This window comes from Coregonus clupeaformis, chromosome 18 (assembly GCF_020615455.1).
Source record: "Coregonus clupeaformis isolate EN_2021a chromosome 18, ASM2061545v1, whole genome shotgun sequence".
Classification (NCBI taxonomy): domain Eukaryota; kingdom Metazoa; phylum Chordata; class Actinopteri; order Salmoniformes; family Salmonidae; genus Coregonus; species Coregonus clupeaformis.
In genome coordinates, this window is record NC_059209.1 from 55,393,011 (window position 1) to 55,418,983 (window position 25,973).

General features: G+C 44.6%; 2 protein-coding genes across 2 annotated transcripts in view; both read right to left on the bottom strand.

Moving 5' to 3' along the window:
• Nucleotides 1-2,840: 2,840 nt before the first annotated feature.
• LOC121551292 (beta-crystallin B3-like) lies at nt 2,841-4,644 on the bottom strand. The gene is made up of 5 exons (XM_041863863.1): nt 4,563-4,644; nt 4,230-4,348; nt 3,917-4,049; nt 3,407-3,549; nt 2,841-3,212 (listed from the first exon to the last, which is right to left on the bottom strand). Exons 1-5 carry the CDS (start codon nt 4,635-4,637, stop codon nt 2,969-2,971), a joined length of 714 nt encoding a protein of 237 aa, XP_041719797.1. The 5' UTR covers nt 4,638-4,644; the 3' UTR covers nt 2,841-2,968.
• Nucleotides 4,645-7,865: 3,221 nt separating this feature from the next.
• The window catches only part of si:ch73-138n13.1, a 39,376-nt gene continuing 21,268 nt past the window's right edge, over nt 7,866-25,973 (bottom strand). Inside the window, exons 7-13 of the mRNA XM_041862404.2 lie at nt 25,129-25,244; nt 15,974-16,139; nt 15,685-15,856; nt 9,461-9,597; nt 9,177-9,319; nt 8,946-9,035; nt 7,866-8,763 (exon numbers count right to left, since the gene is read on the bottom strand). Of these exons, the coding sequence (XP_041718338.2) occupies nt 8,960-9,035; nt 9,177-9,319; nt 9,461-9,597; nt 15,685-15,856; nt 15,974-16,139; nt 25,129-25,244 (810 nt within the window). The 3' untranslated portion in view covers nt 7,866-8,763; nt 8,946-8,959. The remainder of the gene's footprint in view (nt 8,764-8,945; nt 9,036-9,176; nt 9,320-9,460; nt 9,598-15,684; nt 15,857-15,973; nt 16,140-25,128; nt 25,245-25,973) is intronic.

The following is a 25,973-nucleotide window of genomic DNA, read 5'->3' on the forward strand; positions in this document are numbered from 1 at the left end:
ATAGTGGATATGTTGTTCATAACCATTTGAATATGATAAGTAGTCCAAGAGCTTCCAAGCTGATCTAGGGTGTAATTATTAGTCCAACAGTTGCTTCCATTTAAGAAACGCTTTTCAACAGAATCGGCGGAATGAATACACCCCTGATCACACGCAAACACGGTTCACTTTCATAGTAGCCACATACAAACAGCATGATCATTTTGCTCATTGTATAATTCCTTCTCGCATCTACGTGCTCTCCTCCTTTCACCTTTTCCCTTAGCTTGTGGACTTCAGTGCACAACACACCAGCTGTCTGTGACCAGACTAAAAAACCTTTACAAACCAAACCTTCATATCATAACCGCTAACCGCCACACACAGCCTACATCGTTTTCACCATATCAGCTAACGTCATAGTCAACATAGCTACTAGAACCTACGCGTTAGTAAACCCACTACAATCATGCAGTACAGTGTACAGTCAGCAAGCGGTTTAACAGTTACACCGGCTGGCCCCGGTGGCAATAAATTAATAAAACCAAAAGCTTACCTTGACTTGGAAGAGTTCCAGTGTTGGATAGCCATAGCCAGCTAGCTAAAATATCATCCTTCTCTGTTTGAGCCAGGTGTTTGAGTAGGCTAAACTAGCTAGCTGCATTCGCTAGCTAAGTGAAAGTGAAAAAATACAACAAAATATAGCTAGCTCTCTCTCTCTCTCTCTCTCTTGCTTCTCCTTCATTTTTAAATAAATACATTTTAACTCTTCGACTATTGTCTTTCTCTTTGAGTGAAATACTCACCATATTTCATGCACTGCAGTGCTAGCTAGCTGTAGCTTATGCTTTCAGTACTAGATTCATTCTCTGATCCTTTGATTGGATGGACAACATGTAAGTTCATGCTGCAAGAACTCTGATGGGTTGGAGGATGTCCTCCGGCATAACTGTGTAAGTCTATCGAAGGGGGTGAAAACCATGAGCCTCCTAGGTTTTGTATTGAAGTCAATGTACCCAGAGGAGGACGGAAACTAGCTGTCCTCCGGCTACACCATGGTGCTACCTTACAGAGTGCTGTTGAGGCTACTGTAGAACTTCATTGCAAAAAAGTGTGTTTTAATCAATTATTTGGTGACGTGAATATATTTAGTATACTTTTATCTAAAAACTAACTTTTTTAATGTTTCACTATTTTTACTTTTATGAAATTCACTAAGGAAGATGGTCCTCCCCTTCCTCTGAGGAGCCTCAACTGGCCAGATTGTAGTAACTTACATTGTGGTGCTGAAACTTGAAGTAGCAGCCGCAGCACAATCAATCGGAAATGGACACTACATGGTGCTGAAAGTAGACAAATTCGAGTAGGCATAATTCATTTAAACCATCTTCATTTTAATGAGACTTTACTAACAACAAGAGGGCTTTGTGTTGGAGCCTATTTCTTACTATTTAAGAAATAAGAGGTAGACCTAACTGTTTGACAGATGAAATTAGGCTATAGGCTGCTATATCCATAGATTTATCGGTCAATTCCTCCACCCACCATGCACTCTTTAAATAGCCTACTTCCTTCCATGTCAGTGAAGGGCAGTTAAGTGAAAACCAAGACTCGAATTGAGGGGGAATGAGAAGGTATGCCATAGGCCTACCTTTTATTATAGAAAATGGCAAAAAGCACAAGCCTACCCTTTGTTAGTTTTTAAGATTTTGAAGAAAATAAAACAGATCTAATTATATAAAATGATCTACACTGAGTATACAAAACATTAAGGACCTTCTCTTTATATGGCAGACTGACCAGGTGAACCCAGGTGAAAGCTATGATCCCTTATTGATGTCACTTGTTAAATCCACTTCAATCAGTGTAGATGAAGGGGAGGAGACATGTTAAATAAGGATTTTTAAGCCTTGAGACAATTTAGAAATTGATTGTGTATGTGTGCCATTCAGAGGGTGAATGGGCAAGACAAAAGATTGATGTGCCTTTGAATGGGGTATGGTAGTAGGTGCCAGGCTCACCGGTTTGTGTCATAAACTGCAACGCTGCTGGGTTTTTCACGCTCAACAGTTTCCCGTGTGTATCAAGAATGGTCCACCACCCAAAGGACATCCAGCCAACTTGACACAACTGTGGGAAGCAATGGAGTCAAACATGGGCCAGCATCCCTGTAGAACGCATTCGACACCTTGTAGAGTCCATGCCCCGACGAATTGAGGCTGGTCTGAGGGCAAATGGGGGTAGATGAAACTCAATATTAGGAAGGTGTTCCGAATGTTTGGAATACTCAGTGTATAAGAGCGCTTTGGTTTGGGACGCTTTTTACTAGAAACAAGCTGTAAAATACCCAGGAAAGACGTGACTCCGATGCATATGGGGATATCATTGTTTCATTTCTTTGACATTCAAAGGCTGAGCTACAACCTTCTATAGCTGAGGAGACAAAGAATATGACTTTGCTTGGGAAGTCATCTAATTCTGCCACAATCAATTGATTAAGCTATTCACTTTCTGTTCAATAGAATATGTTGAAACCCAGACAGCTTTTAGGGAAACACTTGTGACCTTCTCTCGTTGGGTTTAGCCAGCAGTTAAAGCTTACGGTAGGCCAACTCTGTCTGGGGTGGAAAGGTAGGCCTAACTTTTGAAACTACCATGCTCAGATTCCTAATGATGTCTCAGATTTAATTATTTGCAAACAGGGACAGTTTGTTGCAAACAAGACACACTGATTTGGCATTAGAGAAATATGATAAGATGAATAAGTAGGCCTATCTCTCTGTCCATTTAAGTCTGTACCAACAATAGAAACAGCACCAACAAACACAATCTGGTCAAACAAACTTTATTCGCCACTGAAACATACATAGCACTTCTCACTAAGCAGGAGCAGCATTTGCCATGGTTAGGGTGAGGCAGAGGGCAGGCACTGGTTGTAAGAAGAGGCTCATGGAAGAGGCTCTGGGGGGGAGGTGGATCAGAGTCCTCTTCAGCTGGCCCCAGCAGCGGCAGGGGGGGCAGGGGGTTCGGGTGCTGGGGTAGGGGCAGGAGCTGGGTCAGGGGCAGGAGCAGGGATGGTGAAACACCCCCTCTTGTGCCACTGCATGTCCCTCACACGCCGGACAGACTGGATCTGAGGTGCAGGGGAATCCCAGTCGTTCCAGTGCTTGAAGTCTCCACGCTCAAACACATACTGGCGTCCCCTGTAGCCTGGGTACATGTAGCCGACCCATCTGGAACAAAGGAACAGAGAAGGAGTCCATGAGACAGGACTAAAATATATGACAGAATAATTTACCATCTTTTTAAGGTTTTCAGAAGAAAGACGAAGTGAGACATGAGAAAAACAGCAAAAGACAGAGAGAGAGAGAGATAGAGAGCAGGTGAAACAGGAAGAACTTGAGAGAGGGTGAAAGGGAGCTCTTACGTTCCGTTGAGAGCCTTGACACTTCCTACGCGATCTTGGAAACCATGTCCCCACAAACTGGGAACGTCATCATCAACAATCTCCATCTTTTTACCAGTGAAGCCTGGACTCTCAAACAGATGAATCTTGTGTTCTGCACTATCCTAAAGAGGAGAAATTGAGATATGCACACACACAGACAGACCGACACACTCAGTGTTAAGATGGTAACTGAAAGCTGACTCTTGAGATTGAGGCTTGAGGTAATCAGTGAGTATTCAGATAGTCAATGAGAGCCGTCTGCTGAGATAAGTGACTGTTGAGATGTACATGGCGTTCTACAATGGTTAAAGAGTGTTGAGATAATCTGTGAGTGTTGAGATAAACAGGGGAGTGCTGGAATGCTAAATATGTGCTGAAATGGTAAGAGAATGTTGATTTGAGATTGGTAGGGAATGCAGAGCGGTGAGATGGTAAACATGGTCAGTGAGTATGTTGAGCATGTTGAGACATTGTGTGAGTGCTACCCACCACTTTGAGTGGCCGCATGGACCAGAAGGAATAGCTGTACTGGCTGTTGGTCCAGGTGTCCCAGCGTGGATACTCGCCTTTCTCCAAAACAAACTGTTCACCTGCAAACCCCTGGCGGTCATACCCCACCCATCTGACAAGAGAGAGGAGAAGGATGAGGCTGTTAGAATATGTCTCCTCAGCATGTAAGATGCTGTGTACAGAGATAGTATTCCTTTTTTTTGTTAACACAACATTTAACCTGAGCCTGAAAACACATTATGTATGTGTAAGAAAGTGTGTCTGTGAATGACACCAATGCACCAGTACTCACGGGCCAGACTCAACCAGCACAGAGCCCACCTTCTCCAAGCCCTTCTCTGAAACATCTTTACACTCGGCAGAAAACTCAGCCTTGCGACCCTGGAAATTCTCAAACTCAAACAGCACCACCTAGATCAGAGAAAGCGAGGAAAGAGAGAAATATTGACAAAGTAAAGCTGCCAATATAAAGATAGGAAAGGTATGGGGGGAGTAAGGAATACAAAGAGGGCAGATAGACAAGTGGGGAAAATAGAGTAGTGGACAAAGGACGGAAAAAGAAATGAAGAGCGAGATCACAAGAGTATAGGGAGAAATACACAGACGACAGAGGAGGATACAGTACCTTGTAAGTGGCTCCTGCTCCACCCTGGCTCTTCCCTGCAGCCAGTTGTTCAGGGGCGTTCTGCTGCTCCGACATCCTCCTGGTCCACTGGTTACTCCTCTTTCAAGAGCACAATCAGGAGAGACAGAGACAGGAGAAACACAGACGCCATCATGGCATTCATTTCACGGTGATGACCATCAGTCCTCTCAGAATCAGTCAACATTTGCGTCCACTTCAGAGAGCAGAAGAGGACATTGGTGCAGACTGAGCTGAGAATAAGGACCTGAGGGCTGCGTTCTACCCTTTCTATCTCCAGGAGGCCACTATTTATCTACCCTAACTTTGTCCTGGGGCCAGGAGTTTTTCCTGACCGTAGGCTATAACTAGGGCCCAGAGTCATCCCCCATGAAGATACATGTTATTCTCATACCCTAATGCGCAACATTTCAGCTCCAGTGATTCCATCTTTCCCTGTCTATATTGTCAAAATCTGCAAGCCTCAGACTGTATCGTAACCAGTTCTGCAACCCCCGACTCAATCAAACCCATCACTACAAACAATACACATTCCATAATACTCTATTCTGCAAACTCCTCATTTGCTCAATCATACCTTAGAATTTGGTATTCTTATTTTTTTTATTATATCTTAACCAACTCTACAAACCTATCAATCTCTATCATATGCAGTTTTACCAACAACTCAACTCACTCCATTATACTAAACTCTTGTTCCTACCCCTCCCATTAAACCTCTCCTTCTCCATCCCTGTCAACAACCATGGCTGTGGAGTCTCCTTTTCTTTTTATGTAAAGTTCAAAGGTCAATGAAAACCCTGGTTATCCTGCTGTGCAGAACCAAGCTGGTTTTACCTGGATATGCCTGCTGTGTATTGGTAGCCTCTCTCTCTGTGTGCCACTTGGTGTTTGGGGTTGAGCCGTTGGTGGGCAGGGGGGGTATTTATGGTTTATTTCTGGCCACAACAGCAGAAAAGGGGGAGCTGTTGATACAGCAAGTCTGTCGCTCACATTGTGTCCATAACACTGCCTCTCAATAGGCAGATGTGTTGGCACATGCTACCCTGCCCGTCTGCCTGGCTGCCAGTGCATGGTGTGTGGGCACACGGAGAGGGAGCCAAGAGGATTCAGCAAACAGCCCCACTCAGCACAAATGGGTACACGCTCACACCTCTCCCACGCATACACTCTAACCACACCCAGCAGTCTAGACATCAGCTAACCTCCTCACACCATTCTCACCAATATCACCAAACTCACAATGGGGAACCAAACAATTCACCAAAAACTAACCTAACATTGATCTCCTTTCACTATATCCTGTTGAAATCATACACTGAGTATACCTTCCTAATACTGAGTTGCACCCCTCCCCTTTTGCCCTCAGAACAGCCTTAATTCGTCAGCGCACAGACTAGAATGCTGGCCCATGTTGAATCCAATGTTTCCTACAGTTGTTGGCTGGATGTCCTTTGGGTGGTGGACCATTCTTGATACACATGGGAAACTGTTGAGCGTGAAAAAGCCAGCAGCGTTGCAGTTCTTGACCCAAACCGGTGCGCCTGGCACCTACTACTATACCCCGTTCAAAGGTACTTAAATCTTTTGTCTTGCCCATTCACCCTCTGAATGGCACACATGCACAATCCATGTCTCAAGGCTTAAAAATCCTTATTTAACATGTCTCCTCCCCTTCATCTACACTGATTTGAAGTGGATTTAACAAGCGACATCAATAAGGGATCATAGCTTTCACCTGGATTCACCTGGTCAGTCTGTCATGGAAAGAGCAGGTGTTCTCAATGTTTTGTATACCTTCATTTACCAAACCCTGACCCTCCATCTCTCCTATACCGCCCCACACAATACCTCTCCTATACCTCCCTACACCAAACACTATCGACCTCTGTTATACCCCACACCAAAAATAGACAACAATCGAGCTTCATAATACTGCAGACTGGAGAGGGTGGGTCTGAGCTGAAATTGGTGTAATGCAGAAGTAACATTTATCCCAATAATTACATCAAAGTCAGAAACTCAACTCAGTACATTTTATTAAGAAGTTACAATTTTGGACACTGGCATTATAACAGTGTAATATACATATTTTACTTTCAAAAATAAAATAAGAGAGATAATAAAAAATTTAATCAAACTGACAAAAGTCATGACAAAGTCAAACGCCATGGACACCATAGGGGCAACGACTCCAAAGATTCAATCAACACATTCACTTCCATTGCATTAGCGTTCCAACATCGGCCTATGAAAATGTGGATGGTGGGACACAACAGAATAGCCAGTGCTGTAGTGAAATTAAGTGACAAAGTACTTAATGGAAGTAGTGGGCCAGTGGAGCATGGCTAACATGGTCAGGGGCATGGCTAACATGGTCAGGGGCATGGCTAACATGGTCAGGGGCATGGCTAACATGGTCAGGGGCATGGCTAACATGGTCAGGGGCATGGCTAACATGGTCAGGGGCATGGCTAACATGGTCAGGGGCATGGCTAACATGGTCAGGGGCATGGCTAACATGGTCAGGGGCATGGCCCAAGTCAGCTCTGAGCTCTAAAACAACTGGTGCAAATAGACAGTCGTGCCGTAAAATAGGGTAAAATAACCACCCACCCTCATCTCAAAACAATATACTTGACTCACATTCCCCACTGGATTAGTGTAAGCCATACTCCTACCATTCCACTATACATCCACACTGCTGCACTGACCATGTGCACAATGGGACCATAACAGTTCTGTGGATGAATCCATGATCAATGATATCCAGACTATATGATTGTACCACTGCACACTTGGTGTGTAAATTCAGTGTCTGAGCATGACGGAAAAGGAGCCGAGATTGTGCATGCACAAATGTTGTCAACAGTGATGTAGTGATAAAAGAATAGGTGGGTAAAATCTCTCTCTCTAAATGGGAGATGTGTTGCAGACATCCGGATAAAACAGAACCTAGGGAGTGCACATTGAATGTATGGCTCATTGGTAACACATACAGTTAGACCATTTTTCTTGCAATCCTTACGCACTCATCCATCAGTATTACACACAATCATTTGATCTTACACTGAAGAGGTAAGTGAAGGTAAAGGGAGGAAGAACAGGCTGATTAGTGTTTTTCGTGTGTGTGTGTGTAGGAGTGTAATTGAGAGAGCTCCAATGTGATTAACCCTTCCCCTTTTCCACCACACACACCCTCTACACACACCTACACAAGGATTTTGTATTGTAGATATGTGGTAGTAGAGTAGAGGCCTGAGGGAACACAATGTGTTGTGAAATGTAATGTCATGTAATATTTGTAATTGTATATAACTGCCTTAATGTTGCTGGACCCCAGGAAGAGTAGCTGCTGCCTCAGTTAAAAGGGGCTGCATTAGGTCAACACAACAGATTCTCAGTTAGTTCATGACATCAGTCACTGAGTGTATCAGAGGAATGGGCTTGGGAGCCTCTGCTGTAGTGATACTTGAAATGCTCTCCATACAAAACTAGCACTCTGACATGTTATGATTCATCTTTCAAATTAGCAACAATACAAATATAACATTTCATGATTAGATACCATATTTATTACTAACACATAATATACAGCCTGGCTGACCATTAGTTCAGCAGTGTTTTTGTTCTTTATGATCAATGACAAAAAATAAAATAAAATGTTATCCTATGGCAATGCTTGTTGACTATTACCAACACCCCTTGACTGATAGCTACACATAGGAACTCATAGACTAACCTGAAAAATACATTTAAAAAAGAAATACAATTATATCTTGTGGAGGTACTACCCTGTCCTCCAGCTTATTGAACCACTTCCAGGTTAAGAGGCGTGTGGTCCCACAAGTTTAACCAGTCCTGAAATGCAACCTGACAGGAGAGAATGGGTTTCCCCCCTTCCGTAGTCTCCCCTGTCAGGTGAGAGGGTAAAGTGGCTCTATGCAAAGGAAATGAACAAGCTGGAGGCGAGCAGCCAGATGTTTACCCTGGCTCGTTTCATCCATAAGACCAAGGTTGTCTGCAAAAGGCACCATGCACATGTATGTGACCCAGGCAGGAAGAGAACAGATAAAATGAACAAACAGATGACAAATTACAGCAGCAGTTTCCATCTTCTCAGGGTCAAAGGTTAAGGCTTCTGTCTCCAATTCTCCAACAGATTATTCAGTTTTAAGGCAACCTACACAGAGGATGCAAACAGATACAAACCATCAGTATTTTAGGGTTATTTACTTGCAAAACAGACACACTTTAATATTATTGTCTAATTCTGAAAATGTGGTAAAATGTCACGTTTATTGCCAAGGGCACAAGTACCCTATGGAAGTAGATTTAAACATTTGGGAGAAGAAGAGCGCTTACCTGCTCATTCACACTTAGCTGTCATTTTCATACTGACTCAAGCGCTTCTTAGACTTCAGCTCTCTCAGCCACTGTGGTGAGGCCTCCTCCCTAAGAAGACACACAGACAGACAAAGGGAGGCACAATCATTACACATGGTACATACTTCTGGTCTGACTATCTCAACAATCCCTGGTTTGGGTTATTAGATCCAGGCTGAACAGAGGGAAGAGACAGGGTCACCATCTTACCCATTTTCTTTCCCTCCGGAGGGGGGCAGCACAAGGGATGCCCGGGGCAGGAAGGGGGATTTAGGAGAACGGGACAGCTGGGAGGGAGATGGGGCGGCTCCGTCTGTCTGATTGTCAGAGTCGCCTCTCTTCTTGAGCTGGGCCTGCCAAACAGAGGGGGGAAACCACCAAGAGAACATATCAAAGGCTCATTTTTCACATCAGTATGAGTGACAACATTACATTACACTCCTGGTCAACTCTCTGCCTTCCAGACAACATCTGTTTCTCTTGAGGAGGCTCACCTTGAGAGTGGAGGGGTCCATCCCAGGAAAGAGGGCGACTCTCTGGGGCTGGGAGGAGGCAGCAGCAGAGCGGGGGTCTGCTCCTCTCTCCTGCTCCTCAGAGTCCGAGTCTTGCTGCTTGGAAGACTCAATGTCCTCTGTAGAGGACAACACACTGAGTACATCATTTCACAATCATAACAAATAGGAGGTTATTCAGAAGTCTAACAGATCTTTGACCATCTAAGAACATCTCCAGTCGAACTGGTCGACTCAATCCATACTATAGGTGTGTGGGAGAACCAAGGTACTGGATAGAGATATGCAAACCTTAAATTAACTTTTTGGTACACCAGCAAGATAAAAATCTACCACCCACTCAGATTCCTTACCAGCCACAAGGCTTGAAATAAACTTTCTTTGCCACTTGTCCTTCAGGCAAGTAGGACAGATGTTTTACTTGTCCAAAAGCTCAAGTCACTTGTCCCCACCCAAAAAAAGGTACAGTGGGGGAAAAAATGATTTAGTCAGCCACCAATTGTGCAAGTTCTCCCACTTAAAAAGATGAGAGAGGCCTGTAATTTTCATCATAGGTACACGTCAACTATGACAGACAAATTGAGAAAAAAATATCCAATCACATTGTAGGATTTTTAATTAATTTATTTGCAAATTATGGTGGAAAATAAGTATTTGGTCACCTACAAACAAGCAAGATTTCTGGCTCTCACAGACCTGTAACTTCTTCTTTAAGAGGCTCCTCTGTCCTCCACTCGTTACCTGTATTAATGGCACCTGTTTGAACTTGTTATCAGTATAAAAGACACCTGTCCACAACCTCAAACAGTCACACTCCAAACTCCACTATGGCCAAGACCAAAGAGCTGTCAAAGGACACCAGAAACAAAATTGTAGACCTGCACCAGGCTGGGAAGACTGAATCTGCAATAGGTAAGCAGCTTGGTTTGAAGAAATCAACTGTGGGAGCAACCTAGGGCGGCAGGTAGCTTAGTGGGTAAGAGCGTTGTGCCAGTAACCGAAAGGTCGCTGGTTCTAATCCCCGAGCCGACTAGGTGAAAAATCTGTCGATGTGCCCTTAAGCAAGGCACTTAACCCTAATTGCTCCTGTAAGTCGCTCTGGATAAGAGCGTCTGCTAAATGACAAAACAAAACATACATAAAACAATTATTAGGAAATGGAAGACATCCAAGACCACTGATAATCTCCCTCGATCTGGGGCTCCACGCAAGATCTCACCCCGTGGGGTCAAAATGATCACAAGAACAGTGAGCAAAAATCCCAGAACCACACGGGGGGACCTAGTGAATGACCTGCAGAGAGCTGGGACCAAAGTAACAAAGCCTACCATCAGTAACACACTACGCCGCCAGGGACTCAAATCCTGCAGTGCCAGACGTGTCCCCCTGCTTAAGCCAGTACATTTCCAGGCCCGTCTGAAGTTTGCTAGAGTCCATTTGGATGATCCAGAAGAGGATTGGGAGAATGTCATATGGTCAGATGAAACCAAAATGGAACTTTTTGGTAAAAACTCAACTCGTCGTGTTTGGAGGACAAAGAATGCTGAGTTGCATCCAAAGAACACCATACCTACTGTGAAGCATGGGGGTGGAAACATCATGCTTTGGGGCTGTTTTTCTGCAAAGGGACCAGGACGACTGATCCGTGTAAAGGAAAGAATGAATGGGGCCATGTATCGTGAGATTTTGAGTGAAAACCTCCTTCCATCAGCAAGGGCATTGAAGATGAAACGTGGCTGGGTCTTTCAGCATGACAATGATCCCAAACACACCGCCCGGGCAACGAAGGAGTGGCTTCGTAAGAAGCATTAAGGTCCTGGAGTGGCCTAGCCAGTCTCCAGATCTCAACCCCATAGAAAATCTTTGGAGGGAGTTGAAAGTCCGTGTTGCCCAGCGACAGCCCCAAAACATCACTGCTCTAGAGGAGATCTGCATGGAGGAATGGGCCAAAATACCAGCAACAGTGTGTGAAAACCTTGTGAAGACTTACAGAAAATGTTTGACCTGTGTCATTGCCAACAAAGGGTATATAACAAAGTATTGAGAAACTTTTGTTATTGACCAAATACTTATTTTCCACCATAATTTGCAAATAAATTCATTAAAAATCCTATAATGTGATTTTCTGGATTTCTTTCTCCTCATTTTGTCTGTCATAGTTGACGTGTACCTATGATGAAAATTACAGGCCTCTCTCATCTTTTTAAGTGGGAGAACTTGCACAATTGGTGGCTGACTAAATACTTTTTTTCCCCACTGTATGTAACACAATTTTTACATAACTGTATGATGCAAGGAACCACCTTACAAAATAAAATACATTATCTTTTTTACCATAGAGAATCAGACAAAAATGTTGGCTACACTCCGCCTATTGGCTTTTTTGCATATTCAAGCCTGTCTCAAATTACAACACTGCCCCTTTAAGGCTCTCCTGGGAGATGGTTAGTCACCCTTCATAGCCTATAAAATATTGCAACTTTACAATTACAACCAAACACTTTTTATGTCTCTTAAAATAATTCCATTCAGGGCTCAAAATTAAGGGCGCCCCGTCGTCCCTGGGACGATAAAAAAACATGTCTACGGTAGAGGTCTTCACGGATCCACCTGTACCCGAGACCCAATCCAGGTCTGGATCCAGAATTATAAATAATATCACGGGTCTGGGTCGGATCTGATATGATTGTCACGGGTATGTATAATTTTAAATGACTTGTCCAGAAGGGCCGTACAGATCCGAAAAAGACTGCTGCAGTAGAGAGAGAGAAGAATTGTATAATTTATACTGCTGCTCTTGCTTTTCACAAGAGTGTAGCTTGTTTACATTTTAGTCATTTAGCAGACGCTCTTATCCAGAGCGACTTACAGTTAGTGAGTGCGTAAATTTTTTTTCATACTGGTCCCCCGTGGGAAACGAACCCACAACCCTGGCGTAGCAAACGCCATGCTCTACCAACTGAGCTACACGGGACTATAGCACACACGTAGGAACTAAAATCTGCACACACAGGGGACCGCTATTGGCCGACAAACAGCCCAGTCCCCACTCCATGGGCTACAACAGAGTTCCCCAACTGGCGGCCTGAGGGCCAAGTTTTCGGAGCAAAATAAAACAATTATATATCATTTTTTACATTTTCATTGTTGGACATAAGACTGTAAAAACACCAGGAAATTAGCTCCAAGTGATTTTGATTTAAGAAATCTGTTCCCAAGTATTCCCACGCATAATAGAGAGACACATGATCGTATACAAATGTAAGCAAGGTTTGAAATTATTATGTTTTAGTCAAACAGTCAATTTGCAGACTACAAATGATTTGTAATTATAAACTGGGTGGTTCAAGCCCTGAATGCTGATTGGCTGACAGCCGTGGTATATCAGACTGTATACCACGGGTATGACAAAACATTTATTGTTACTGCTCTAATTAAGTTGGTAACTAGTTTAGAATAGCAATAAGGCACCTCGGGGGTTTGTGGTATATGGACAATATACCACGGCTAAGGGCTGTATCCAGGCACTCTGCGTTGCGCATAAGAACAGCCCTTATCTATGGTATATTGGCCACATACCACACCCCCTCCGGCCTTACTGCTTAATTTTGTTCTGGACCCCGACTATCCGCTCAAGAAAAAAATTAATCGGCCCACGGCTGAATCTAGTGGATGATCCCTGGGCTACAACCACTAACCCTAACCTTGGGAGGATTGGCCACATTTGGAGAGTGGTGGTATGAAGACACTGTTGGCCAATCATAAGTCATCAAAGCGGAAATAGGATACAGTCATAGAGCCTTGCTCCGTGTGTGGCAAAAGTTAAGAGATATCTAAATCAATGGAAAATGGAATTAAAATGACAGAATTAAAAGTTAAAGGAGAAGGATAGGCTACAAAGACCAAGAGCCAACAGGTAGGTTGCTACTTAATATTCTGAATGGAGTTGTTGTTATTTGTAACTGTAGGATGAGAAAGCGCATGCACTGCAGCCTCAGTTAGCCTAGCTAGCTAAGGTTAGCTAGCTTAACTAGCTTCTCGTTCCGGTTTGATGCAGTCCAAGACAGGTACTACGTAATCATATTTGATAAATAACCTAGCTATGGCAGCTATTAGTCTACTATAGCGCGAGTCTGCTTGGTTGGTTGCCGTCTCTCGTCTCGCCCTCCCTGCTTGCTCCTCATGTCACTCGCTCACAGTATGGCCTCTCCCCTGCCTGCTAGAGCGGCACCGCTCACGCTCCGGTTAATAAAGTAGCTTTAAAAAATGACTTTTCTACTGCTTCCCTCACTCTGATCTGACCGGGTCTGGATCCTACCAGGTCTATACAGAAAGGGTCTAGTTGTCCTCGGGTCCGTTCGGAACGGTTCTCTATATTAATTTGATTTATTTTTGCATATCGGGTCCGGGTGGGAAAGCCCCAGGTCCATTTCGGAACGGGTCCAACTTTTTGGCCCCGTGAAGACCTCTAGTCTACGGTTCAAAACAGACTCTGGGAGAGTTCTGGGACGACAGATCCAAAATTCATACAACCACCGGCCATTTAAAAAAATTCTAAAGCAATAAGGCTGATGCAACAGATCAGACCGTTTTAGCTTATAAATGTTGAAAAAGTTGTATTTCTTCATATTATAAACTCAACAATGTGCACATGGCTGTAGGCTATGCGCAAATGTTCCAAAATGCAATTAACGGGAAAACACCATTCTCAAAAGTGCAGCACACGCGCTAGCGGTTTCATGTGACAGAGAATAAAATATCTGTTAGAAATTTAAGAAAGAGGAGAGATCTAAAGATGCATCATCTAGCATGGGTTACTAATATGACTAGGATTATGGCTTTGGCTGCTGGACAATAAAATAAAGTTGATTTGAAAACCAATAGAACATGTAAAAAAATAAAACTGCTTTCAATGGCATTAAGAGTTTATAAAATAATTCCCTCAACATTTCTATGGTCATATTTTAGCTAGGCTACTTTGAAACAAGGCAAGACATGCTTAATTAAATTACATAAAACATTCAGGGTTTTAAACAATTGCATTTATGGTTAAATCGTTTCAAAATGCTGACCGCCTCCACTCAGATTCAAGGTGGGTGATGTGTGGTGTGCAACAGGCACTGTCTTTCACTCTCCTGTCTTGTGATCATTTGATCTAAATAAACCGTGCCTCGGGTATGTCGACAGCCATTAGATGTTTATGTTAATTATCCTTCATTATATTTGTCAAACATGACTGGCGTTTAGCCTATATTTATGTAATTAAAAGTCTTATTAAAAGTTTGGCTACATTTTCTGGCGCCTCCCTCATGTCAGCATCAGTTTGGACATGAGGCTGTAGCACAGTTTTTTTTATTTATGTACATGAAAAATAGATTTGAATATTATTCCAATGTTGGCCTCTGATCCAATTCTGATCGGATGTTTGATATTTTTTTACTTTTCCATTTGGACAACTCAAATCTATATTCTTCTTGTCAGACTATTTTTTTTTTACTTGTCCCGGACAAGAGGACAAGTGTTAATGTCGAGCCATGAGACAAGATATTTTCTGCCCATAATTACATCAAAAAAAGATGACCATGCTTTGTAATGTTTCTAAAATAAGGAATGTATTAGTAAGAAGTAATGTGTTTTATTGCTCAATTTCATTTAATCTTTTGTGAGCTGAGTCTTTTAACCAAAATTTCACCAGATGAGACAAATGTGCAGCCGCCCCTTTAAGGGCGGAGGTTACCGTGGTGTCATGTATGTCTGAGATTTTGAATCTGACTAGCTAGCAGTTGAAGCAAACTCAAACTAACATTGAAAAACAACCAAGCTTGTGAACAAAACTGTAAATAGCCAAAAAACATGAGGACAGAGCAGGCAGTGTTGCTGCGCGAGGTGGGATATAGGACTCGTATTTCTTTGTGCGATTAGCAGCTATGAAACAAAACGGCAGAATGCTTTGAAAACAGCTACTGCAGCATTTTTTGCTATAACTCGCACATGTGCTCATACTTGACTTTTGACCCTTTTTATTTGCAAATGAGAATGTAATGTTTGCACTGTAGAGCCCTGCAAATTGACCACCCACCAACGTGGCTGGTGAAATAGACATTCCTACCCACCAATACCAAAATCTAACTGCATTTGGTGGGTGTTTATTTTATGCCCTGGAGATATGACAGAGTGTCTATATGAGAACAGAGTCCTAGGCTGACCTGTGGAGTCTCGGGAGCGCCAGTCCTCAGTGGGTGTGGCTTGTCCCTCCGGGTGTACAGACAGAGCAGCAGTCTGACGAGCCACCCTGGAGGGGCGCGAACGTGGCCCCCGCATCTTACTCAACTGCACCCTGGACCGCAGAGCACTGGAGTCCAGCAGGATGGTGGAGGCCTGGAGAGAGGGAGAAACAGAAACACATACAGATACACAAGAAGCAAATCTATGGGGAAAAAAGCAATTCTAACTGTTACACTGATACGTCCTTTAAAAAGGTGGTGTCAGTCTTACCTCAGGGAAGGGGAGTAGTTGCATCTCGGGCTTGACCGAGGGGGAGAAGCCATCTGGAGTGTCCAGGTCACTTGGTGGAGCATGTTCCCCTGGTGTGTGGGTCGGAATGGGTTTCCTAGGCGACGGGCTGAGGTTGCCGTCTGAGGTGGGCGTGGCAGGAGTCAGGCTACAGGAAGGACAGACATGAATAGTACTTTAGGCTACCTTCCTAAAAGTCTTTGTTATATGCAGGCATTGGCACTGAGAGAACAATGTGACAGGTACAGGGTCTACTAGCTCTGTGTGGCTGAGTCATATTCTCCTGTCTGGTCCTGTCTGGGTTTACTGTAGGCAGGGGCATCAGATTTCATAGAGGATATGCTGGATGACACAATGGATGACCGGGCAGACTCATGCTCCACTTGCACACAAGCTCCTCATTTCAGAATGAGGGTAGCAAACACTGGTGAGTCACTGCACATGACCATACTATTTGGTGATTATTCCATCCAGAGAGATGGATTCATTTGACAATGACCCACTGTCTATTAATAGTCACGTATATCGTATCTTATCTGGAACTCTTACAGCATAGTCATTTCTACAAAACATGATCCAGATTTTCAACCTGTGTGGAGTTTGTTGCTGTGATACCTTCTCCTGGCCACAGGAGGTCAGTGATAGACCGGCCTGCTGAGAGAGACTCAAGGCCATTTTGAGAGCTCAAATCAAATCAAATTTTATTGGCCACATGCGCCGAATACAACAGGTGCAGACATTACAGTTAAATGCTTACTTACAGCCCTTAACCAACAGTGCATTTATTTTTAACAAAAAAGTAAAAATAAAACAACAATTAAAAAAGTGTTGAGAAAAAAAGAGCAGAAGTAAAATAAAATAACAGTAGGGAGGCTATATATACAGGGGGGTACCGGTGCAGAGTCAATGTGCGGGGGCACCGGCTAGTTGAGGTAGTTGAAGTAATATGTACATGTGGGTAGAGTTAAAGTGACTATGCATAAATAATTAACAGAGTAGCAGCAGCGTAAAAGGATGGGGTGGGGGGGCAGTGCAAATAGTCCGGGTAGCCATGATTAGCTGTTCAGGAGTCTTATGGCTTGGGGGTAGAAGCTGTTGAGAAGTCTTTTGGACCTAGACTTGGCACTCCGGTACCGCTTGCCGTGGCGGTAGCAGAGAGAACAGTCTATGACTAGGGTGGCTGGAGTCTTTGACAATTTTGAGGGCCTTCCTCTGACACCGCCTGGTATAGAGGTCCTGGATGGCAGGAAGCTTGGCCCCAGTGATGTACTGGGCCGTACGCACTACCCTCTGTAGTGCCTTGCGGTCGGAGGCCAAGCAGTTGCCATACCAGGCGGTGATGCAACCTGTCAGGATGCTCTCGATGGTGCAGCTGTAGAATTTTTTGAGGATCTGAGGACCCATGCCAAGTCTCCTGAGGGGGAATAGGCTTTGTCGTGCCCTCTTCACGACTGTCTTGGTGTGTTTGGACCATGATAGTTCGTTGGTGATGTGGACACCAAGGAACTTGAAGCTCTCAACCTGTTCCACTACAGCCCCATCGATGAGAATGGGGGCGTGCTCAGTCCTCTTTTTTTCCCCTGTAGTCCACAATCATCTCCTTTGTCTTGGTCACGTTGAGGGAGAGGTTGTTATCCTGGCACCACACGGCCAGGTCTCTGACCTCCTCCCTATAGGCTGTCTCATCGTTGTCGGTGATCAGGCCTACCACTGTTGTGTCGTCGGCAAACGTAATGATGGTGTTGGAGTCATGCCTGGCCATGCAGTCATGGGTGAACAGGGAGTACAGGAGGGGACTGAGCACGCACCCCTGAGGGGCCCCCGTGTTGAGGATCAGTGTGGCAGATGTGTTGTTACCTACCCTTACCACCTGGGGGCGGCCCGTCAGGAAGTCCAGGATCCAGTTGCAGAGGGAGGTGTTTAGTCCCAGGATCCTTAGCTTAGTGATGAGCTTAGAGGGCACTATGGTGTTGAATGCTGAGCTGTAGTCAATGAATAGCATTCTCACGTAGGTGTTCCTCTTGTCCAGGTGGGAAAGGGCAGTGTGGAGTGCAATAGAGATTGCATCATCTGTGGATCTGTTGGGGCGGTATGCAAATTGAAGTGGGTCTAGGGTTTCTGGGATAATGCTGTTGATGTGAGCCATGACCAGCCTTTCAAAGCACTTCATGGCTACAGACGTCAGTGCTACGGGTCGGTAGTCATTTAGGCAGGTTATCTTAGAGTCCTTGGGCACGGGGACTATGGTGGTCTGCTTGAAACATGTTGGTATTACAGACTCAGTCAGGGACATGTTGAAAATGTCAGTGAAGACACTTGCCAGTTGGTCAGCACATGCTCGGAGTACACGTCCTGGTAATCCGTCTGGCCCTGCGGCCTTGTGAATGTTGACCTGCTTAAAAGTCTTACTCACATCGGCTACGGAGAGCGTGATCACATAGTCATCCGGAACAGCTGGTGCTCTCATGCATGCTTCAGTGTTGCTTGCCTCGAAGCGAGCATAGAAGTGGTTTAGCTCGTCTGGAAGTCTTGTGTCACTGGGCAGCTCGCGGCTGTGCTTCCCTTTGTAGTCTGTAATAGTTTTCAAGCCCTGCCACATCCGACGAGCGTCAGAGCCAGTGTAGTACGATTCAATCTTAGTCCTGTATTGACTCTTTGCCTGTTTGATGGTTCGTCTGAGGGCATAGCGGGATTTCTTATAAGCGTCCGGGTTAGAGTCCCGCTCCTTGAAAGCGGCAGCTCTACCCTTTAGCTCAGTGCGGATGTTTCCTGTAATCCATGGCTTCTGGTTGGGGTATGTACGTACGGTCACTGTGGGGACGACATCATCAGTGCACTTATTGATGAAGCCATGTGGTGTACTCCTCAATGCTATCGGAAGAATCCCGGAACATGTTCCAGTCTGTGCTAGCAAAACAGTCCTGTAGCTTAGCATCTGCGTCATCTGACCACTTTTTTATTAACCGAGTCACTGGTGCTTCCTGCTTTAGTTTTTGCTTATAAGCAGGAATCAGGAGGATAGAGTTATGGTCAGATTTGCCAAATGGAGGGCGAGGGAGAGCATTGTATGCGTCTCTGTGTGTGGAGTAAAGGTGGTCTAGAGTTTTTTTTCCTCTGGTTGCACATTTAACATGCTGGTAGAAATTAGGTAGAAGGGATTTAAGTTTCCCTGCATTAAAGTCCCCGGCCACTAGGAGCGCTGCATCTGGATGAGCGTTTTCCTGTTGATTTATGGCCTTATACAGCTCATTCAGTGCAATCTTAATGCCAGCATTGGTTTGTGGTGGTAAATAGACAGCTATGAAAAATATAGATGAAAACTCTCTTGGTAAATAGTGTGGTCTACAGCTTATCATAAGATACTCTACCTCAGGCGAGCAAAACCTCGAGACTTCCTTAGTATTTGATTTTGTGCACCAGCTGTTGTTTACAAATATACACAGACCGCCACCCCTTGTCTTACCGGAGTCAGCCGTTCTATCCTGCCGATGTAGCGTATAGCCCGCTAGCTGTATGTTATCCATGTCGATCGTTCAGCCACGACTCGGTGAAACATAAGATATTACAGTTTTTAATGTCCCGTTGGTAGGATAACCGTAATCTTAGGTCATCCAATTTGTTCTCCAATGATTAAAGATTGGCTAATAGGATTGATGGGAGCGGCAGTTTACTCGCTCGCCGTCGGATCCTTACAAGGCACCCCGACCTACGTCCACGATATCTCTGTCTCTTCCTCATGCGAATGACGGGGATTTGGGCCTTGTCGGGTGTCTGTAGGATATCCTTTGCGGCCGCCTTGTTGAAGAACAAATCTTCGTCCAATACGAGGTGAGTAATCGCTGTCCTGATATCCAGAAGCTCTTTTTGGTTATAAGAGACGATGGCAGAAACATTATGTACAAAATAAATTACAAATAACGCGGAAAAACACACATAATAGTACAATTGCTTAGAGGGCTGTAAAACGGCAGCCATCTTCTCCGGCGCCGTTCTGAGCTGGTGTAAATCTGGTGTAAAGTAAAGCAGGTTTCAATGAGCTGCTGCTCCTTGACCACACAGTGTCAGGACTGCTGAGATGCTATTGTATCTGTATAGTCAGTACCTATAGATACCATAGTATCTGTTTGTTTATTTCAATATCAGTAACTGTGCCTGTGACTTGAAAGAGAAAATTGTGGGTGTTATATGCAACAGCTGGTGCGCGATCTCTAATGTTAAGGAAGTCTTGAGGTTTTGCTCATCTGAGTAAGAATACCTCATGATAAGCTGCAGACCATACTATTTACCAAGAGTTTATCTATATTTTTTTTAGCTGTCTATTTACCACCACAAACTGATGATGGCACTAAGACCGCACTCAACGAGCTGTACAGAGCCATTAGCAAACAAGAAAATGCACATCCAGAGGCGGCGTTCCTAGTGGCCGGTGACTTTAATGCAGGGAAACTGAAATCCGCCTAGAGGCGAAAGAAACTCTAGATCACCTTTACTCCACACACATAAATGCATACAAAGATTTGCCTCGCCCTCCATTTGGCAAATCTTACCATAACTCTATCCTCCTGATTCCAAGCAAAAACTCAAAACAGGAAGTACCAGTGACGCGCTCAATGCGGAAGTGGTCCGATGAAGCGGATGCTAAACTACAGGACTGTTTCACTAGCAAAGACTGGAATGTGTTCCGGGATTCATTCAATAACATTGAGGAGTTTACCACATCAGTCACCGGCTTCATTAATAAGTGCATCGACGATGTTGTCCCCACAGTGACCGTATGTACTGTACATGTCCCAACCAGAAGCCATGGATTACAGACAACATCTGCACTGGGCTAAAGGCTAGAGCTGCCGCGGGACACTAATCCGGACGCTTATAAGAAATCCCAATACGACCTCCGACGAGCCATCAAACAGTCAAAACATCAATAAAGGACTAAGATAGAATCATACTATGCCGGCTCTGACACTTGTCGGATGTGGCAGGGCTTGCAAACTATCACGGATTACAAAGGGAAACCCAGCCGCGAGCTGCCCAGTGACGCGAGCATACCAGACAAGCTAAATTCCTTTTATGCTCGCTTCGAGGAAAGCAAGACTGAACCATGCATGAGAACACTAGCTGTTCCGGACGACTTTGTGATCTTGCTCTCCATAGCCGATGTGAGTAAGACCTTTAAACAGGTTTACATTCACAAGGCCGCGGGCCAGATGGATTACCAGGACGAGTACTCAGAGCATGCGCTGACCAGCTGGCAAGATTTCAACCTCTTCCTGACCCAGTATGTAATACCTACATGTTTCAAGCAGACCACCATAGTCCCTGTGCCCAAGAACACCAAGGTAACCTGTCTAAATGACTATTGCCCCGTAGCACTCACATCTGTTGCCATGAAATGCTGTTCATGGATCACATCCACACCATCATCCCAGACACCCTGGACCCACTCCAATTCACCCCAACAGATCTACAGATGACGCAATCTCTATTGCACTCCACACTGCCCTTTTCCACTTGGACAAAAGGAAGACCTATGTGAGAATACTATTGACTATTTTCAGGCAGGCGGGTTTGATTAGCTGCTCTCCAATATTGTGCAGCTTTTTAGCCTTGGAAATTAATAGCGAACACTCAAATGATGCCTCCATGGCTCTGTGTAAATCACTGCCTGCTCTTTCAAATGGTTTTCTGATGTCTGTGGATCTTTTTGATACTGCCAACTGCTTCTTCCTCTCAAAAACATCCTGACCTTCACCAATAGTCTCCTGGTGTTTTTGTTTCCTGGTGTCGTTGCATTTTGCTTGGCTTCATGCTGTCATTAGCTAGCTTCTCGCCACAAATGACACATTCTGGCCGAGTCCTGTCCTGTCCTTCAATAAAACCGAAGTTAAGATAACTCTCGAGATATAGCCTTACTTTATTTTTTGATGATGTCATCAGCACTTTTACATTTCTTAGACATGTTGTTTTATTCATAAAATAGTGATGCTCTGACTGCAGGAAAAACGTGCTGCTAGCTGAAACTGATTGAGCGCAGGTCATTGACGTGCACTGCGTGGCCGCGCACGACTCAAACACTATCAATTTGTTTGCTGACGACAACTGTGGTTGGCCTGATCACTGACGATGAGACCGCCTATAGGGAGGAGGTCAGTGACCTGGCAATGTGGTACCAGGACAACAACAACCTCTCCCTCAACGTCAGTAAGACAAAGGAGCTGATTGTGGACTACAGGAAACGGAGGGCCGAGCACGCATCGACGGGACTGTAGAGGAGCGGGTCAAGAGCTTCAAGTTCCTCTGTGTCCACTAAGGATCTATCATGAGCCACACATACTAAAACAGTCGTGAAGAGGGCACGACAACGCCTCTTCCCCCTAAGGAGGCTGAAAAGATTTGGCATGGGTCCTACAAACCTCAAACAGTTCTACAGCTGCAGCATTGAGAGCATCTTGACTGGCTGCATCACTGCTTAGTATGTCAACTGCTTGGACTACCCTCTGTAGCACCTTCGGATGCCACAGAGGGTAGTCCGTACTGCCCAGTACATTACTGGGGCCGAGCTCCCTGCCATCCAGGACCTCTATACCAACAAGTGTCAGAGGAAGGCCCTAAAAATGGTCAATGACTCCAGCCACCCAAGTCATTGACTGTTCTCTCTGCTACCGCACGGCAAGCAGTACCGATGCAGCAGGTCTGGAACCAACAGGACCCTGAACAGCTTCTACCCCCAAGCCATAAGACTGTTAAATAGTTAGTCCGGTTAGCTATTGGTTAACTATTGGCATTGAGCCTTTTTGCACTAACTCTTAACTCATCACATACGCTGCTGCTACTGTTTATTATCCATCCTGTTGCCTAGTCACTTTATCCCTACCTACAGTGAGGGAAAAAAGTATTTGATCCCCTGCTGATTTTGTACGTTTGCTCACTGACAAAGACATGATCAGTCTATAATTTTAATGGTAGGTTTATTTGAACAGTGAGAGACAGAATAACAACAAAAAAATCCAGAAAAACGCATGTCAAAAATGTTATAAATTGATTTGCATTTTAATGAGGGAAATAAGTATTTGACCCCTCTGCAAAACATGACTTAGTACTTGGTGGCAAAACCCTTGTTGGCAATCACAGAGGTCAGACGTTTCTTGTAGTTGGCCACCAGGTTTGCACACATCTCAGGAGGGATTTTGTTCCACTCCTCTTTGCAGATCTTCTCCAAGTCATTAAGGTTTCGAGGCTGACGTTTGGCAACTCGAACCTTCAGCTCCCTCCACAGATTTTCTATGGGATTAAGGTCTGGAGACTGGCTAGGCCACTCCAGGACCTTAATATGCTTCTTCTTGAGCCACTCCTTTGTTGCCTTGGCCGTGTGTTTTGGGTCATTGTCATGCTGGAATACCCATCTACGACCCATTTTCAATGCCCTGGCTGAGGGAAGGAGGTTCTCACCCAAGATTTGACGGTACATGGCCCCGTCCAGCGTCCCTTTGATGCTGTGAAGTTGTCCTGTCCCCTTAGCAGAAAAACACCCCCAAAGCATAATGTTTCCACCTCCATGTTTGACGGTGGGGATGGTGTTCTTGGGGTCATAGGCAGCATTCCTCCTCCTCCAAACACGGCGAGTTGTGTTGATGCCAAAGAGCTCGATTTTGGTCTCATCTGACCACAACACTTTCACCCAGTTCTCCTCTGAATCATTCAGATGTTCATTGGCAAACTTCAGACGGCCCTGTATATGTGCTTTCTTGAGCAGGGGGACCTTGAGGGCGCTGCAGGATTTCAGTCCTTCACGGCGTAGTGTGTTACCTATTGTTTTCTTGGTGACTATGGTCCCAGCTGCCTTGAGATCATTGACAAGATCCTCCCGTGTAGTTCTGGGCTGATTCCTCACCGTTCTCATGATCATTGCAACTCCACGAGGTGAGATCTTGTATGGAGCGCCCCAGGCCGAGGGAGATTGACAGTTATTTTGTTTTTCTTCCATTTGCAAATAATCGCACCAACTGTTGTCACCTTCTCACCAAGCTGCTTGGCGATGGTCTTGTAGCCCATTCTAGCCTTGTGTAGGTCTACAATCTTGTCCCTGACATCCTTGGAGAGCTCTTTGGTCTTGGCCATGGTGGAGAGTTTGGAATCTGATTGATTGCTTCTGTGGACAGGTGTCTTTTATACAGGTAACAAGCTGAGATTAGGAGCACTCCCTTTAAGAGTGTACTCCTAATCTCAGCTCGTTACCTGTATAAAAGACACGTGGGAGCCAGAAATCTTTCTGATTGAGAGGGGGTCAAATACTTATTTCCCTCATTCAAATGCAAATCAATGTATAACATTTTTGACATGCGTTTTTCTGGATTTTTTTGTTGTTATTCTGTCTCCCACTGTTCAAATTAACCTACCATCTTTGTCAGTGGGCAAACTACAAAATCAGCAGGGGATCAAATACTTTTTCCCCCCTCACTGTATATGTACATATCTACCTCAATTACCTCGTACCCCTGCACATGGACTCTGTACTAACTCCATGTATATAGCCATGTTATCTTTACTCATTGTGGATTTATTCCTTGTTATTGTTTTCCTATTATTTCTATTTTTTTCTCTCTGCATGGTTGGGAAGGCCACATAAGTATGCCTTTCACTGTTAGTCTACACCTGTTGTTTACGAAGCATGTGACAAATACAATTTTATTTGATTTATGTTGAGATTACTATCATTAGCCATAATGGTAGGACAGCAGAGAATCAGTGCCTGGGGCTAACTATCCACTTTGCCCCATCTAGAAGGCTGGAAATAACATGGCTCAGTGACTTTGTCAAAAAGGTCAATGCTGTGCCAGTAGAACACATGATAGAGTACATCTCTCCCTTTTGCTGCATCCATTCGATACTACTTATCGATCCGGGCGGTGTTACATTTCTAGCTCAAACAAGTATTGTATATTTAGAGTGAGAAATGAATCGGCAGGATTTGAGAGGCATTCAGTAACAGGGATGTCTTTATCAGGGTACAGCCTCAGGGAAGATTAGTAATCGTATTGAGAAATGAGGATCCGCATGTTAGTAACCAAAAACAGGAGCCCATGTTTCACAGGTGTTGGCCCAGGCCACAGCAGCCACATCTGTGTGTGTGTATACACCTATCGTCAGTGCGCAGTCCTGTCTCCCAGGTCCCGTACTGGCTGTCTGTCTCGTGGACCAGTGTGTCTATGTCCCTCCCCTCTTCCTCACCATCCACACTCTGCTTCAACTGCTCCTGAGAGAGAGAGATGGGCAGGGAGAAAATGACAAGTCAGTATAAAAGGAGTAGAAGTGTATGTACCATTAGAGTATCACTAGAAGGTCAGAGAAAACAGATTCCAATATGACAGAACTGGAATCTGCTGGACTGAATCAAACTATCAAGGCTTCTTATTGGCTCTCGGTTCAATCCATCACCACGCCTGTGGAGTGAAGCCCCGCCCCGCCCAGCCTACAGTAACAGACAATTGGCCAGCTGAGTGTGTGTGAATGAGTGAGTGATTGAGAGGTGATGGTCCTGATAGCCATGTATTGTGTGGCTAAGGCCAACAGTGGGTGAGCAGGATAATGAGAGGTAATGGGATGAGCTCATAGGGACAGGGACAGAGACTGGTGAGCCACTGTGTGTTTGCTGTCTACTGAACCGAGTCTCTTTTAATGAGGCTGCTACAGAGGGCACACTATCCTAATACCACACTCACTCCTCCTGTGCATGCATTCAAGACTGTAAGCGCACGTGCACACACTCACACAAGAAGAGAAATCTCGCTGAACTTACATGATCTCTATTGACCTCCTTGACATAGTGCTATACAAATGCACTGTTGCATCACAACACAATAGGCTGTCTAAAGAGAATGATTGAAGGAAGTGTAATAGGTGTTTGGTTTGTGTGTGTGTGCACGGGAGAGAGAGGGAGAGCGAGAGAAACAGAACAGGATGTCATTCATCATCAATGCCTTTC

What these genes read in the sequence shown, in the direction of transcription:
- LOC121551292 (XM_041863863.1), bottom strand. Translation starts at nt 4,637, where the DNA reads ATGTCGGAGCAGCAGAACGCCCCTGAACAACTGGCTGCAGGGAAGAGC. An exon ending in CCATGCGGCCACTCAAAGTG is followed by an intron (nt 3,550 to 3,916) that starts GTGGGTAGCACT and finishes TCTCCTCTTTAG; the next exon opens with GATAGTGCAGAACACAAGAT. An exon ending in GTCAAGGCTCTCAACGGAAC is followed by an intron (nt 3,213 to 3,406) that starts GTAAGAGCTCCC and finishes CCTTTGTTCCAG; the next exon opens with ATGGGTCGGCTACATGTACC.